General features: G+C 41.9%; 1 protein-coding gene across 1 annotated transcript in view; it reads left to right on the top strand.

Moving 5' to 3' along the window:
- Positions 1 to 14966, top strand: part of tfap2d (transcription factor AP-2 delta (activating enhancer binding protein 2 delta)) — an 89845-nt gene extending 74879 nt beyond the window's left edge. The window contains exons 7-8 of the mRNA XM_078213671.1: positions 6796 to 6909; positions 14747 to 14966. Coding sequence (XP_078069797.1) covers positions 6796 to 6909; positions 14747 to 14966 — 334 coding nt within the window. The remainder of the gene's footprint in view (positions 1 to 6795; positions 6910 to 14746) is intronic.
- Positions 14967 to 15564: the final 598 nt, after the last annotated feature.

Here is a 15564-nt window from a genome sequence, read left to right as displayed (position 1 = left end):
GATATGTTCGGCGCAACTTGTGGGGCCGATGGGCCTGTTTTGTGCTGTAGTTTTCTATGTTTCTATGTAAGATATATTAATTGCTATCAGACAAGTGTGATTGACAGATAACACGATGCTGCAGGAGTAATTAGAATGATCTGTATTTGATAACTACCTGAAAACACTAAAAAGGTGGGCCTCAGGTAGAATAATCAAGGACTGGTGGTCATGCACATCACATAGAAGCTGTAACAATGTGAAGCCAAGAGTAGTATTTAAAGTCTGCTTTTGTTCTAATTTCTTTTAGAAATAATTGTACCCTGAGGTAATTTCCAATAGCAACTTTGAATGTTTCTTTGAGGCTTGCCCGATGTAGTAAAATGGAAAACTAGCTAAAAATGTTTTGCTTATTCTGGGAATGCTGCCAACAAAATAAACATGGGCCAGAATTTCACTCTTTCTCCACCGGCAGTTTTTTAGGGGGAGGGATGAGAGGGGAATTGAAAGGGCAGGATTCCCTCCTGCCTGCCCCAAGCACACTTTGACTATACATTGAGGCAAGCAAGGCCTCGCATGGGAAAATTGCCCTTGCCCCAATTGAAGGTCTTAAGTAGCCAATAACTGTCCACTTAAGTGCCTTTTCCTGCCCAGCTTCAATTTGTAGGAGGATTGAACTTCCATAAGGGAAGCAGGAAATGCAATGAGACTACATCTTGGGTGGGAAATTGGGGGGGTCGGGGTGGCAGGTAAGGGGAAAGGGTGGGTGGGGGTGGGAGGGGATGATGGTTAGGGGGAAAGGGGGTGTGAGGGGTGGGGGAATGGTGGGTGGGGGGATAGGGGGGCACATTCATCAGCCACCTCCTTCTGTAGTTAGGCACCCCGTACTTAAAATCTCTCCCCCAAGACCCCAATCGCACCTCCACTGCACCCACCCAGGACTTCCCTCCCCTCTCTGCCCTGGCACGCCTTGCACTTAGCTGGGCCTCCAGTGCTCCAATGTCTTTCTGAACTTCCTGTTTACCCACTGCAACACTGTCGCAGTTGGGGCGGGGCTGCCAACCAATCTGATTGGCTGGGAGCTCTCTAAGACAGAACTTCTTCCTGGGTGAGGGACAGGTGTCCCAACTACAGCCTCTTAACGCTCACGCAAATGGGAAATAGCTGTGGTGCACTCGGAGTCGGGGGAAACACGCTCTTCAGATGGCGAGAGGCGAGACCCCCCTTCCCCGTCACCATTTAAAAAATTCAAACCAATGTTCAGTTCTGTGTAGCCCATTTATTCTATCTTTTATCTCTTATTTGTTTGTGAAACATTTAAGGGAAAGCTCCAACATCAAATAATGTTTACCTCCCTTTCAATTTTTCCCTCCTCTCCTGATGGTTCTGATTTCTACTGGAGTACAGTTCTACAGGCACTGATTGTTTCTTATAACTTGGCCAAGTTAAAGTCCTTCATGTGGAAGCCCAGGTAATGAGAGTTGGCAGGTTGCTTTTACGATAGCAACCATTGCAGCAAAGCCCAATCTGGTCATTTAAATCCAAACTTGGACATTTTCTAGTGGTGAGGTCGATTGTTCCCATTCATAGTCCAGGAACACTGAGGCCAATTATAGAACCTACAATGCTCTCTAAATTGAGATCAGGTGACATAGCACAGGTCAGAACGTGACCTATAGAAGCCAACTTTGATTTGGATGACAGTGTCAAATAGCCGATAATGATTCAGTGAGAAATGTACAACATGCATTTGAATTGATTTTACACTCAATTCTACACTCTCATCCAAAGTCAAAGCTACCTCTATAATCTCTCTGGTTTGTTTGATGCAGTTACATACTGGGGTAGCCCTTTATCAATTGAGGCACTGGATAACAGAGCCAACAGATTTTTAATGAATATAATACACCTTCAAGAATTAGCTACAAACACCATTTTGTATCACTTAATCTGCATAGTTCATAATAGCTTCAAAGTGAACGACTTTTCACACCTAAGAATGGCCACGATCGCCTTTTCTCCCTCAACATCACATCATCCTCAATCCATTTCCTCTCTTTCTCACCTCTCCTGAAGATACTGCAAATGAGTTATATCTGGCAAATGCTCAATTCATGCTGATAAATGGAGCAGTAGGAAGACTTTTTTTTTGTGTCAGCAGTGCTCACTCGGTCGCACTCACATTTGAGTCAAAGATTGTGGGTTCAAGATCTACTTCAGGAATTGAATGCAATAATCTACGCTGACATACCAGTGCAGTATGGAGGGAGTGCTGCACTGTTGGAATTGCAGTCTTTCACATGTTACATTAAACAATGGGTTGGATTGTCCTCTCGGGTGAACCTAAAATATCCATGGCATTATTACATTGAAGAACAAATGAGTTACCACCAGTTTCCTGTCCAATAATTATCCCTCCAATCAACATCACAAAAACAGGTTATCTGGTCATAATCACATTGCTATCTTTGGATCTTCTGTGCACAAATTAGATGCTATGTTTCCTACATTACAATAATGAATACAGTTCAACAGTATTTCATAGGCTGGACAGCACTTTGGTATATCTGGCGGTCAAGAATCTACCATAAAAATGCAAGTCTTTCTTTTTCATCACACACTGGCAGCCGAGGCCCATTGGCCTTGAACATTGCATAGGCCTTGACAAAAAGTGTGAGCCTTACTAAGCTGTACATATTGAAGTTCTTTACTGTGTGTGAGACCATGGTAAAATTCTCAAGTACCAATGCGTGAAGGCTGGTTCCATTCGTACTGGGCATTCATATCGCATTCATACCAAGCAATGACCATCTCTAATGAGAGAATCTAACCATCTGCCCTTGACATTCAACAGCATTATCATCACTGTATCCTCCACCATCAACATGCTGGGGATTAACCAGAAATTACCTGGACCAGCCATATCAATTTGCTGCAAGTGGAGACTAACCATACAAATACTACAGCATCAAGAGCAAATCAGAGGCTGGGAATTCTGCATTGAGTAACTCACCTTCAAACTTCCCAAAGCTGGTTCCACTATCTACAAGGCTCAAGTCAGGAGTGTGATGAAATAGTTTCCACTTGTATCAAATTTATTTGGCTGATTTATAGGCAACAGAGCCAACAGATACTAAAAATAGAAATAGAATCAAAAGAGTTAAAATGAACTTTGAAAGGAAAGTAGCAGAAAATATAAACAAAGATACCAAAAGCTTCTATACGTCTATAAAGAAGAAGTCTCGACAAAGTAATTGTTGGTCCTTTAGAGGACAATACTGGTGTGGTATTAATGGGGAACACAGAGTACTAAACTAATATTTTGCCTGGATCTTCACGGTAGAGAATAATGAAGATTTTCCAGAAACTGTCATTATTGCAGAGGACCTTGGTGCAATAACCATTACGAGGGAGAAAGTATTGAATAAACTAAAGGGAGTAAAGACAAATAAGTCTCTGGGACCTGATAGCCTGCACTCGAGGGTATTAAAGGAAGTGGCAGCAGAGATAGTGGATGCATTTTTTGTGATACAGTGTGGTCCCGTTATAACGCGATGGTTGGGGTCCATAAAAGCGGGGTCGCGAAAAAAGCGGGGTCGCGCTAAATCGGGGTTGCTCTAAATTTGCCAATTATTCATGGAAAAAAAAGGGTCCAATGACATCATCCCGTTATATCCGAATTCGCGCTAAATCGGGGCGTGTTAAATCGGGGTTCCACTGTATTTCAAAATTCCTTCGATTCTGGGAAGGACGCTGTGGATTGGAAACATGCTAATGTGACACCGTTATTCAAAGAGGGAAAGAGGCAAAAAATAGGAAATTATAGGCCGGCTAACTTGACATCTGTGATGGGGAAGTTGCTGGAATCAATCATTCAGGAGGAGATGAATGAGTATTTGGAAAGACAAAGCTCAAGCCACCATTATCAGTATGGATTTATGAGGGGTAAGTCATGCTTCACAAACTTGCTTGAGTTCTTTGAGGACATACCAGCAAGGTGGATAGTGGGAAATGTATGGATGTGGTATATCTGGATTTTCAGATAGCATTTGACAAGGTGCCGCATAAAAGACTGATCCAGAAGGTGAGATTGCAGGGGATTGGGCATAGAGTACTGGGTTGGATTGAGGATTGGCTGACTGACAGAAATCAGAGGATCGGGATAAATGGGTCCTTCTCTGGCTGGCGAAATGTAACTAGCGGGGCGCCACAGGGGTCAGTTCTTGGATCTCAACTGTTCACAATCCATATAAATGATCTGCAAGCAGGGACAGACTGCAACATAGCAAAAATTGTAGCTGATACTAAAATAGGTGGGGAAGCAGGCAGTGAAGAGGATATATAGATTCTACAGACAGATATAGTCTGTAAATTCAACCCTTCGAGTGCGCTCCTCCATTCAATCAAACCATGGCTGATCTCTCCCTGGTCTCAAATCCACCTACTACCTGTTCCCCAAATCCCCTTATCCTTTTTTAAATTAGAAATTTAATAGAAATATATCTATCTCCTTCTTGAAACCGTTCAACAATTCAGACTCCACTGCACTATGGGGCAGAGAATGGGCCAAAATTTGGTAGATAGAGTTTAATATGGCTAAGTGTGAGATTGTCCATTTTGGCAGAAAAAATAGAAAGGCAAATTATTACCTAAATGGAACGCAGATTCAAAATGCATCCAGGCAGAGGGATCTGGGTGTCTGTGTTCATGAATCGCAGAAAGTCTGTATGCGGGTGCAGCATGTAATAAAAAAGGCAAATGGACTGTTGGCATTTATTGAAAAGGGACTGGAGTATAAAAGTAGAGAAATGCTGTTGCAATTGCATAGGGTGTTGGTGAGACCACATCTGGAGCATTGTATCCAGTTTTGGTCTCCTAATTTGAGGAAAGATGTGGTGGCATTGAAGGAAGTTCAGAGGAGGTTCACCAGATTGATTCCGGAGATAAAAGTGTTGACGTATGAGGAGAGATTAAACAGTTTGGGCTTGTACTCACTGGAGTTTCGAAGGATGAAAGGCGATCTGATTGAGGTGTATAAAATTTTAAAAGGGATTGATAAAATAAGTGTAGACCAAATGTTTCTTCTGATGAGGCAATCTCAAACAAGAGGTCACAGGTATAGGTTGGGAGGCGGTAGATTTAAAACTGAGATGAGGAAGAACTACTTCTCGCAGAGGGTGGTGAATTTGTGGAACTCATTGCCCCATAGTGCAGTGGAGTCTGAATTGTTGAATGGTTTCAAGAAGGAGATAGAAATATTTATATTAAATTTCTAGTTAAAAAAAGGATAAGAGGATCTGGGGAAACAGGTATGAGGTGGATTTGAGACCAGGGAGAGATCAGCCATGGTCTGATTGAATGGAAGAGCACACTCGAAGGGTTGAATTTGTTTACTTCTGCTCCTAATTCCTATGTTCCCATGGTCTTGTTAAGTTTCAAGTCAATGGTAACCCATAGGATGTTAATAGTGGGGAAATTCAGTGACGGTGGTACCATTGAATGTCAAGGGGAGTTGTTTTGATTCTCTCTTGTTGGAGATGGTCATTGCCTTACATTTCTGTGGTGTGTATGTTCCTTGCCACTTATCAGCCCAAGCCTGAATGTTGTCCAGTTCTTGTTGCATACAAACATGGACTAATTCAGTATCTGAGGAGTGGCAAATGGTGCTGAATATTGTGCAGTCATCAGTGAACAACCCCACTTGTGCCCTTATGACCGAGAGAAGGTCATTGATGAAGCAGCTGAAGATTGTTGGGCCTAGGACACTACCCTGAGAAACACCAGTAGCAATGTCCTGGGACTGAACTGATCGAACTCCAAAAGCTACAACCACCTTCCTGCATGCCAGATATGAATCCAACCAGTGGAGAGTTTTCCCCTGATTCCCATTGACTTAAATTTTGCGAGGGCTCTTTGATGCCGCATTTGATCAAATGCTACCATGATGTCAAGGGCAATCACTATGTCCACCTCTTTTGTCCATGTTTGGTCTCCGGATGTAATGAGGTCAGGAGGCGAGTGGCCCTGGCAAAACCCAAACTGAATGTCATTGCTGAGTAAATTGCACTTGATAGAACTGTTGACAACTTTTCCATTACTTTTCTGATTGATAGGGCGGTAGTTGACCAGGTTGGACTTATCTGACTTTTTGTGGACAGGACATACCTGGGCAAATTTCCATACTGCTGGGTAGATGCCAATGTTGTAGCTGGTGGAACAGCTTGGCCTGAGGCATGGCTAGTTCTAGAACACAAGCCTTCAGTACTGCTGCTAGAATGTTTTTAGGGCCTATAGTCTTTTGAGTATCCAGTGCCTTAACTCGTCTTTTGATAACAATTGGAGTGAATTAAATTGGCTGTTGATTGGCATCTGTGATGCAGGGAACCTCAGGAGGAGGCCAGGATGGATCATCCACTCGACAGTTCTGGCTGAAGGTGGTTGGAGATATATGATACTGAAGAGTTGAAGAAGAAGGGTAAAATAATTTAAGAATTGATGTTACAACAGAATATGCATGGAAGAAAAGAAGGTTTGGGACATGTTATATGATTGTAACACCACAGAGGGGCCATGGTCATGGCACTATCTGTAAGAATAGCGAGCATTTTATGGTTATGAGAAGTCCTATTATCTTACCGTGTGAGAGGCACCAAGATATAATTTGATTTATACACTGGTTTGTTTTTGCCAATTCAGTCTGGTGAGCTTTCTTGAGATTTTCAATTCAGGGTTGTACCTCACCAAATCCAAGATCCTTGGAAGCTACAAGTAACAAAATGTTTACATTTACAAATTGTGTTTTTTTTTATATTGCAGGCAAATCTGTAAGGAATTTCAGGACCTATTAAGTCAAGAAAGATCACCCCTGGGCTCCTCAAGACCAACTCCAATTCTAGACCTTGATATTCAGAGACATTTAACACATTTTAGGTATTTCATCCTCTTTTCATATTGACTGGACTTGCTCTAAAATTCTTATTCACCTGATATTGTATCAGTAGCAGTCAGTTACTCTGCTTTTGATAGAAACGCTGTTTTAAACCATATTATGGAGTACATAGGAACATAGAGGCGGGAGTCGACCACATAGCCCTCAAGCCTGTTTCACCATTCATTGAGATCATGACTGATCTGTGACCTATATTGCAATATATGGTGCAATATATAACATCATATATTGCATCCATTACAGTAGATTTACTATGAAGATGCTGAGAAGAAAACACACCCTCACTCATGTGGAGCAAGAAGACCTGAGCATTGATGGTCTGGGAAAACCACAAGCATCAGAGAAGATGAGGTTGACAACTCACCTGAGCAAGGTGTCTACGTACTCCTTGTAACCTTTCACACACCTCAGCTAATGTTCAAAAAGCTTCACAATTTCAAGCTGGAGTCTCGAGACTGCCATCTGTTAACATGCCACTTTTTCAAGTCTCCCCCAACTCTTTTCCCCCTTTCTTCTTTCCTCCAATAACTTTAGAGTGTCCAGACCCTACAGAAGAATCTGCTGTGGAGAAGGATACTCCTCTACAGATTGCACCATCACGCACCCCATTCCACACAAGCATCACAACCATTGGCACTCTGTGTGGGTTAGATAGTGAGCAGTAGCACATACTTGTGGCAGTGACAACCTGGCAGACAGCTCACCAGACAGTGTGGTTCTTTCCAGTACTGCTAAGCAGGACACAGATGCGGATTTCAGGGGCTCAGCTACAAAATGAAAACTGCCTGATTCGCTCAAGTTGTTACGTCAGATATTGGAAGGCTTGCGAGGAGTTTCAGCACTTCACTTGAAAGTATGGAGGCAGCTGCTCCTATCCTACATGACGTCTTCTTGCATGATATCCCCAGAGACACTACAGCCATGTGCTCACAAAGAGATTCAGTTCCATCAGTTTTTTCAGCTTTACTGGAAACTCAAGCCACTGAAATGTATTTCAAGGAGTCATTCATCTTGTAAAATCTCCTTTCTCACAGGCCAGTGAAACTGAGGAGCCCCACCTCCAAGGAAGTGGCAGTGACTTCTCATACCTGCTTGCTGCTTTGCCAACTTCTTCAACCCAATGCCCATGATGGTGCCAGCTAGTCAACTAAGCCAGACTGCACTGGCAGTTGCCAAGGTACAACAACCTGAAGCTGGATGCTCAGAAGATCAAACACCAAGAGAAAGGGTTGCCAACATTCCTGGATTAGTCTGGAGGCCCCAGGAATTGAAGATCAATCTCCAGGACACTGCTGTATGCAACCCTGGAGGAAAATCATTGAGATATTAAAAATATTGTTTGTCTTTGGTCATTTTCTTTGAACATTTTCAAAATATGGAAAATATGAAGAAAAAGGCTGTATGGCTGACAGTCAAACATCATCCAATTGGGTAATGAATCCATCATGATCAACATCAACCATCTGCCAGCAGAGCTGAGGTAACTCGGAGAGATCATTGTCGGAGCACTGGAGGTAGTAAATCTTATAAGAATGGCATTATGTGTTGACACTTCGCCAAAATTGACATCAGACAACTATTATGCTGGGGTTTAAATTCATCACCATAAGACCATATGACATAGGAGCAGAATTAGGCCACTTGGCCCATCAAGTCTACTCCGCCATTCAATCATGGCTGATATTTTTCTCATCCCCATTCTCCTGCCTTTTCCCCATAACCACTGATCCCCTTATGAATCAAGAACCTATCTATCTCTGCCTTAAAGACACTCAATGACCTGGCCTCCACAGCCTTCTGCAGCAAAGAGTTCCACAGATTCACCACTCTCTGGCTGAAGAAATTCCTCCCCATCTCTGTTTTAAAGGATTGTCCTTTTAGCCTGAGATTGTGCCCTCTGGTTCTAGTTTTTCCTACTAGCGGAAACACCCTCTCCACGTCCACTCTATCCAGGCCTCGCAGTATTCTGTAAGTTTCAATAAGATCACCCCTCATCCTTCTAAACTCCAACAAGTACAGACCCAGTGTCCTCAACCATTCCTCATACGACAAGCTCTACATTCCAGGGATCATTCTTGTGAACCTCCTCTGGACCCTTTCCAAGGCCAGCACATCCTTCCTTAGATATTCACCTTATTCACATTTGGCAGTTTGAGCTGCAGTGTAATTTTATTAGCAGCTTTTGAATTTGTAACATCAGTACAGCATTGATATAATAACTGGCTGAGTGATTTCAATGTTCTTCAATACAGAATGAAGGGAATGGTATGGGTGGCAGCTTTAATGCAGATGTGCGCTGGATCACTTTTCAGTGCAGGAGAATGAGCAAGTTACTGAAATTTCTGAGCAACTAATATCCCTCACAGCTCTTTCTGCAGGACGGTGAGTTGGCTCTCCATTTCATGCTGTATCCTGACTTTTCCCTTGGCCTGACTCGTCCAATAACAGCTACTTCCACTGTTGTGCAGGCCTCCCAGTGCAGCACGATGGTGCAGGATGCGTCACACCTCTATAATGCAGGAGGAAAGAGACCCTTTCTGAACATATTGTACAGGGCACCACCCCTTCCACTGATCTGTTGAGACATCTGAACCTCTGCTTCCACAACCTCATGACCTCTCTACCTTGCTTATGGAAGGATGGAATATTAATGAGATGGTAGGATGTTGCAAGATAAATGGATTGTGAAAGCAGCCAGACTCCCTTGGAGAAACCTGTGGCTGAACATTAATAGAATGGTAGCCTTTCCTATTCAGAAATGCCGCAGTGATTGGTGCTCTCATGTTCTGAAGGCATGTCCTGTGCAGCCCATGATACTCTGGATACAAAGGAAGCCAACCACTGCTGCAAATTGCAAACCCTTTCCTGTTGACTGTTGAGGTCAATGGGGCAGGTAATATATCGGTCATTCCTGGTGAACATAATTTTAGCAATCTGTTAAATGTAGCTATGCAGTGCAGATTGGGAGATGTGGGAGATGTTCCTGTAACAGATTGGAAAGAGTCAATAGCAAACAAGTTAAGAGTTGTAACCCATGACCACTGCCCTAGAAGGACAAGAGCAGCAGATACATGGAAACATCACCACTTGGAGGTTCCACTCCAAGTCACTCACCATCCTGACCTGGAAATATATCGCCGTTCCTTCACTGTTGTGGGGGCAAAATCCTGGAACTCCCTCCCTAACAGCACTGTAGGTGTACCTACATCTTAGGGACTTCAGTGATTCAAGAAGGCAGCTCACCACCACCTTCTCAAAGGCAACTAGGGATGGGCAATAGATGCTGGCCTACCCAGCAATGCCCACATCCTTAAAATTTATTTTTTGAAAATAGGTTCTATATAACTGAAAAAGCATGGCCTCCCAGGCAGTTCCTGTTGAAGGGAGCTGCGTGTTTCAGCAACAGCCTCTTTGGGGAACAGAAGCCTCCTGATTTCACATTGATCCAATTAAGCGACTTCTGGTTTGTACACCCTATGTTGGGCAGGTCCCCTTAAATGAAACTAGCTTTGACATTCATGATAAGCTGACAAACCTTTCAGAAGACAGAAAATCTCAGAAAGATGCAATATGGAACCCAAAAGGTCACCTGGCAAAACAAACATCTCAAAAGCACACAGATGTCATGATCCAGTTACATGTAGATATACTTTTAAATACTTCTTCAGCTGAAAAATCAATCCAACTAGGCAGGCTGGGTCTTCTGCATTTTCACATGAAAATTACATTGGGATTGTAACTATGTCAAGGAGAGCAATAAGCTAAGAGTGCTAACTAGAAAAAAAAACATAGAAGGAGGCAAAAGTCAGTGATAGCCCTGAAAACTGGGATAAATTCAGAATCCAGCAAAGGAGGACTAAAAAGACAACAGGGAGAAAATGAACTACCGAGGGTAAACTAGCGAGGAATACAAAAACTGAAATAAGAGCTTCTTTAAAGATATAAAAAGGAAGAAAGGGGTCAAAGTGAAACATAGGCCCCTTAGAAAATGAATCTGGGAAGATAGGTATGGGGAACAAAGACATGGCAGATGAGTTGAACAGAGATTTTGCATCAGTCTTTAAGCTGGAAGATACTTTGAGCATCCCATTAATACTAAAGAATACAGGGGAGGAATTCAGTATCATCACCATCACTAGAGAAGTGATATTAGACAAACTAATGGGGCTAATGACAGATAAGTCCTGGTGGCTTGCAACCTAGGATCCTAAAATAAGTAGCTACAGAGATAGTGGATGCATTCGTTGCAATTTTCCAAAAATCCTTAGATATTGGAGAAGTACTGGAAGATTGGAAAACTACCAATGTGACGCCCCTATTGAAAAAAGGAGGGAGGCAAAAAGTGGGTAAGTATCGACCGATTGCCCTCATATCTATTGTTGGAAAAATGTTAGAATCAATTATTAATGAAATAATAGCAGCACATTTGGAAAATCATAATCTAATCAAGCAGAGTCAGCATGGTTTCATGAAAGGGAAATCATGTCTGACTAATTTATTAGAGATTTTCGAGGAAGTCTCAACCTGGGTGGATAGAGGGGAACCAGAAGATGTGTTGCATTTGGACTTCCAGAAGGTGTTTGACAAGGTACTTCACAAAAGGTTAAGTCATAAGATAAGAGCCCATGGTATTGGGGGTATTACATTAGCATGGATAGCGAATTGGCTAATGGGCAAGAAACAGTGAGGAGGGATAAGGGGTTCTTTTTCAGTTTGGCGACCTGTAACCAGTGGGGTTCCACAGGGATCAGTGCTGGGACTGCAACTGTTTGCAATATATATTAATGACTTGGGGGAAAGTGAATGTACTGTCACCACATTTGTAGACAACATAAAAATAGGAGGGTAAGGCAAGTTGCAAGAGGGATACAAGCTGTTTACGAAGAGATATTGATAGATTAAGTAAATGGGCAAAAATTTGGCAAATAGAGAAAATGCGGGAAAATGTGAAGTTGTTTATTTTGGAAGGGAGAACAAAAGAACCGAGCATTATTTAAATGGAGAAAAACTGTAGAAAGCTGCAACACCAAGGGACTTGGGAGTACTTGTGCATTCAACACAGAAAGCAGCAGGTAATCAGGAAGGCTAATGGAATATTGGCCCTTTTTTCAAGAGGGTTGGCGTGTCTAGCTGCAATTGTATAAGGTACTGGTGAGACCAGTGAGATCGAACAAAAACTTCACCAGTTATTCAAAGGCATGTTGAACGACTTAAAGAAGACTATTTAAAATAGATCCAAGAAAATACACATTAAAAATGACTGCCATAAGTCACCTGATATGATAAGTTAACTACTTCTCTAGAAAGTTTCTATATGAATTATAGAACTGGAATACTGTGAACAGTTTTGGCCCCCTTACTTAAGGAAATATATTATTTCATTGGACGCAGTTCAGAGAAGGTTTACTAGGATGATCCCTGGTATGGAAGGATTGTCTTATGAGCAAAGGTTGAACAGGTCGGGACTCTACTCATAGATTTTAGAAGAATGAGAGGCAATCTCATTGAAAGAAATGATTCTTAATGGGCTTGATATGATAAATGTTGAGAAGATGTTTTCCCTCATGGGAGAGTCTAGGATCAGAAGGCATGGTCTCATAATAGAGGGGCACCAATTTAAAACATAGATGAGGAGGAATTTCTTATCTCAAAGGGTTGTGTGTGAATCTCCCGAACTCCTTGCCACAGAGGGCTGCGAGGCAGAGTCCTTGTGTTCATTTAAGGTAGAGATAGATAGATTTTTGATCAGTAAGGCAATCAAGGGTTATGAGAAAAGGACAGGAAAGTGTCCTGTCGGATGTCGGATCAGTCATGTTCCTATTGAATGGTGGAGCTAAATGGCCTATTCCTGTTCCTATTTCTTGTGGTTTTATGGCCTTATGGTCACAATGATTCCAATTTCCATAAATATATGAGGCCTCCACCTGCCAGTGTCAGGTATCTTGGACAACTAAAAACACTATGCAATTAAGATAGCAATAGGGGGAATGCATTAGGAACTTACAAGTGTCACGACAACAGGAAACTGTGACTGAATGAGATCTACTAACAACTTCACCAGCTACTCGCAGGCAATTTTAAAATTGGTCTTAAAGAAGACCAATTTTACAATAAGTACAAGACAATACACATTAAAGATGACTGCCACAAGTCACCTGATACAGTAAGTTAACTACTTCTCTAGAAAGTTTCTACATAAATTGTAGAACTGCAGAGCTGTTGCATGAAATTTCACACCAGGGAATGCCAAGATCCACTTCAAATAAGGACTCTTTTTAAAAATACAATGTGCTGGACTTTCATCAGCTGTAGTTCTATGAGGAGAATGGGAATGGCTAACCAGCCAAATTTTCATCAGACATTCAAAATCCCATGTGAAGAATGAAATGACCCCATCTCCCGTTGGCTTTAATCTTGAAATGTGTCAAATGGTTCGGAGATGATAAAATCAAAAATGGGATTATTTGGTCTGCAACAACGACTGCAAGTCATGCTACTTGAATTCCTTTCTGGGAATATGTAGACAAGAGTTTTATAAACTGGTACAGCCAAGCAGAATCAGGAGGAAACAGGAGAAAGAAACAACACCGTGATCAGAAAACACTTCTGGGAGAGAGCAGGAGATATCTTTTACTCTCTGAAGCTAGAAAATGCAGACCTGAACCAAGTCAACTTCGGAATTCTACAGGAAACCAACTACCTTCAAATAGCCACAATGCTCAATAATCTACACCTCACCTTATTGGGTTCTAACTTCCTTGTGTTTGCATGTGTGTCGAAGCATTTTTATTATTTTTTTCTCAGGTCTAATAACTAATAAACATACTCTTTCTTTGGCTGAAGAAAACTTGGTTTGATTGGCTCTGTATTAAAAATAAATACATTTGAATTGGAAAAGGCATTTATGGGGGAAAGAATTAAAACATTTGTTGGGAACCACCAAGGGAGCTGAATAGAAAGGGAGGAAGCTCACTCCTCCTCACCCAGTCCTCACCCAACTTATTCTCAAAACACAGATCAAGGGTGGCATTGTGGCACAGTGGTTAGCACTGCTGCCTCAAAGCACCAGGGACCTTGATTCAATTCCGGCCTTGGGTCACTGTCTGTGTGGAATTTGTACATTCTCCCTGTGTCTGCGTGGGTTTCCTCCGGGTGCTCAGGTTTCCTCCCGCTCTCCAAAGATGTGTGAGTTAGGTGGATCAGCCATGCTAAATTGCCCTCAGTGTCAGGGGGACTAGCTAGGGTAAATGTATGGGGTTATGGGGATAGGGTCTGGGTGGGATTGTGGTTGGTGCAGACTCAATGGGAAAATTGCCTCCTTCTGCACTGTATGATTCTATGTGACAATAATAATACTTCTGTCTTTGGGTTCAGGCAAGATTTTTTTGCTACCAGTGAGATGAATAGGCTTTACCATTGTTTTTTTCAACCATAATAGTAGTTACAGGGAACAGATTTTCCCATCAAGCAGCTACTCCTTACCTAGCTTGAGAATTTTGCTGCCTATAATAGATTATCTGGTCATCATCACATTGCTGTTTGTTGAAGCTTGCTATGTGAAAATTGACTATCATGTTTCCTACATTACAACAGTGACTAATGTTCAAAATATTTCATTGTTGTAAAGTGCTTTGAGATATCTGGTGGCTGTGAAAAGCACAAGTGACAAATGCATGTCTTCCTTTCCTTTTTTTCTGATGAAAAGTGGGTTATAATTATGCATTTCTGATAATAGTTAACAGTAGTAAAACAAAATTGCTTCATACAAGTATGCTCGGACATAAATATTAATATTTCTTGTTTTTACATCTGCTGTAGCCTGATCACACATGGATTTGGTACCCCAGCCATCTGCGCTGCCCTGAGCAGCTTCCAAACTGTCCTCAGCGAAATGCTCAACTACCTGGATAAGCACACGGTCACTAAAAATGGAGGCTCACCGGAGAATGGCCAGGGCAACGGCAACACAGAAAAGGCATCACTGCGGAAGAGCTTGGAGTCATCTCAAAAAGATGGCAAAATTGAGAAGACAGAATGAACTCAGTGAATGAACTTTTAAGTCACCAGAGCTTTCTTGCTGCTGAAGTCCACTTTTTAAACAAGGCATTTTTTTTTCCTCTTGTAGGAAGACTGGAAAGAGGGCAACAAAAGCTCAACATGGGAGTCACTTTTTTTTTACAATGCTGGGACGTTTAGTACACATTTGTGCTGTTTATATAGTGTTTATAGTGGTACACTAAACAACTTAATCACTGGATTCAAAAGTGCAGAATTCCCGTTCAAATAACAGTCTACATGATGTGGCATGAAACCTGCTCATTATTTACCTCATGTAACTATTTGCATGATCACAAGATTCTGCAGAATATAATGGTTCCAGTATCCCCCCGAATATCCAGAAATCTTTGGATTTTACATGTGTGACTTCGACCTATACCCAGTGTATTTGAGTTCTGACCTGGTTTCCACAATTCTGGTGGGTGTCTGTCAAGGTTATGGCAGATGTAATTCAAATGGCTACAAATTTTTGCAGCTCATCATATTTCCACTGGTACATTATATAAATGATGGAAGTGGCAGCATAGAGAAGCAAAAGCTTCTAAAGTGCTTATTCAGATTAGTTTTCTGACTGATCG

The sequence above is a fragment of the Mustelus asterias genome, chromosome 5, assembly GCF_964213995.1.
Source record: "Mustelus asterias chromosome 5, sMusAst1.hap1.1, whole genome shotgun sequence".
Classification (NCBI taxonomy): domain Eukaryota; kingdom Metazoa; phylum Chordata; class Chondrichthyes; order Carcharhiniformes; family Triakidae; genus Mustelus; species Mustelus asterias.
The sequence above is the reverse complement of the archived record's forward strand: the minus strand, read 5'-3'. Positions and strand labels throughout refer to the sequence as shown.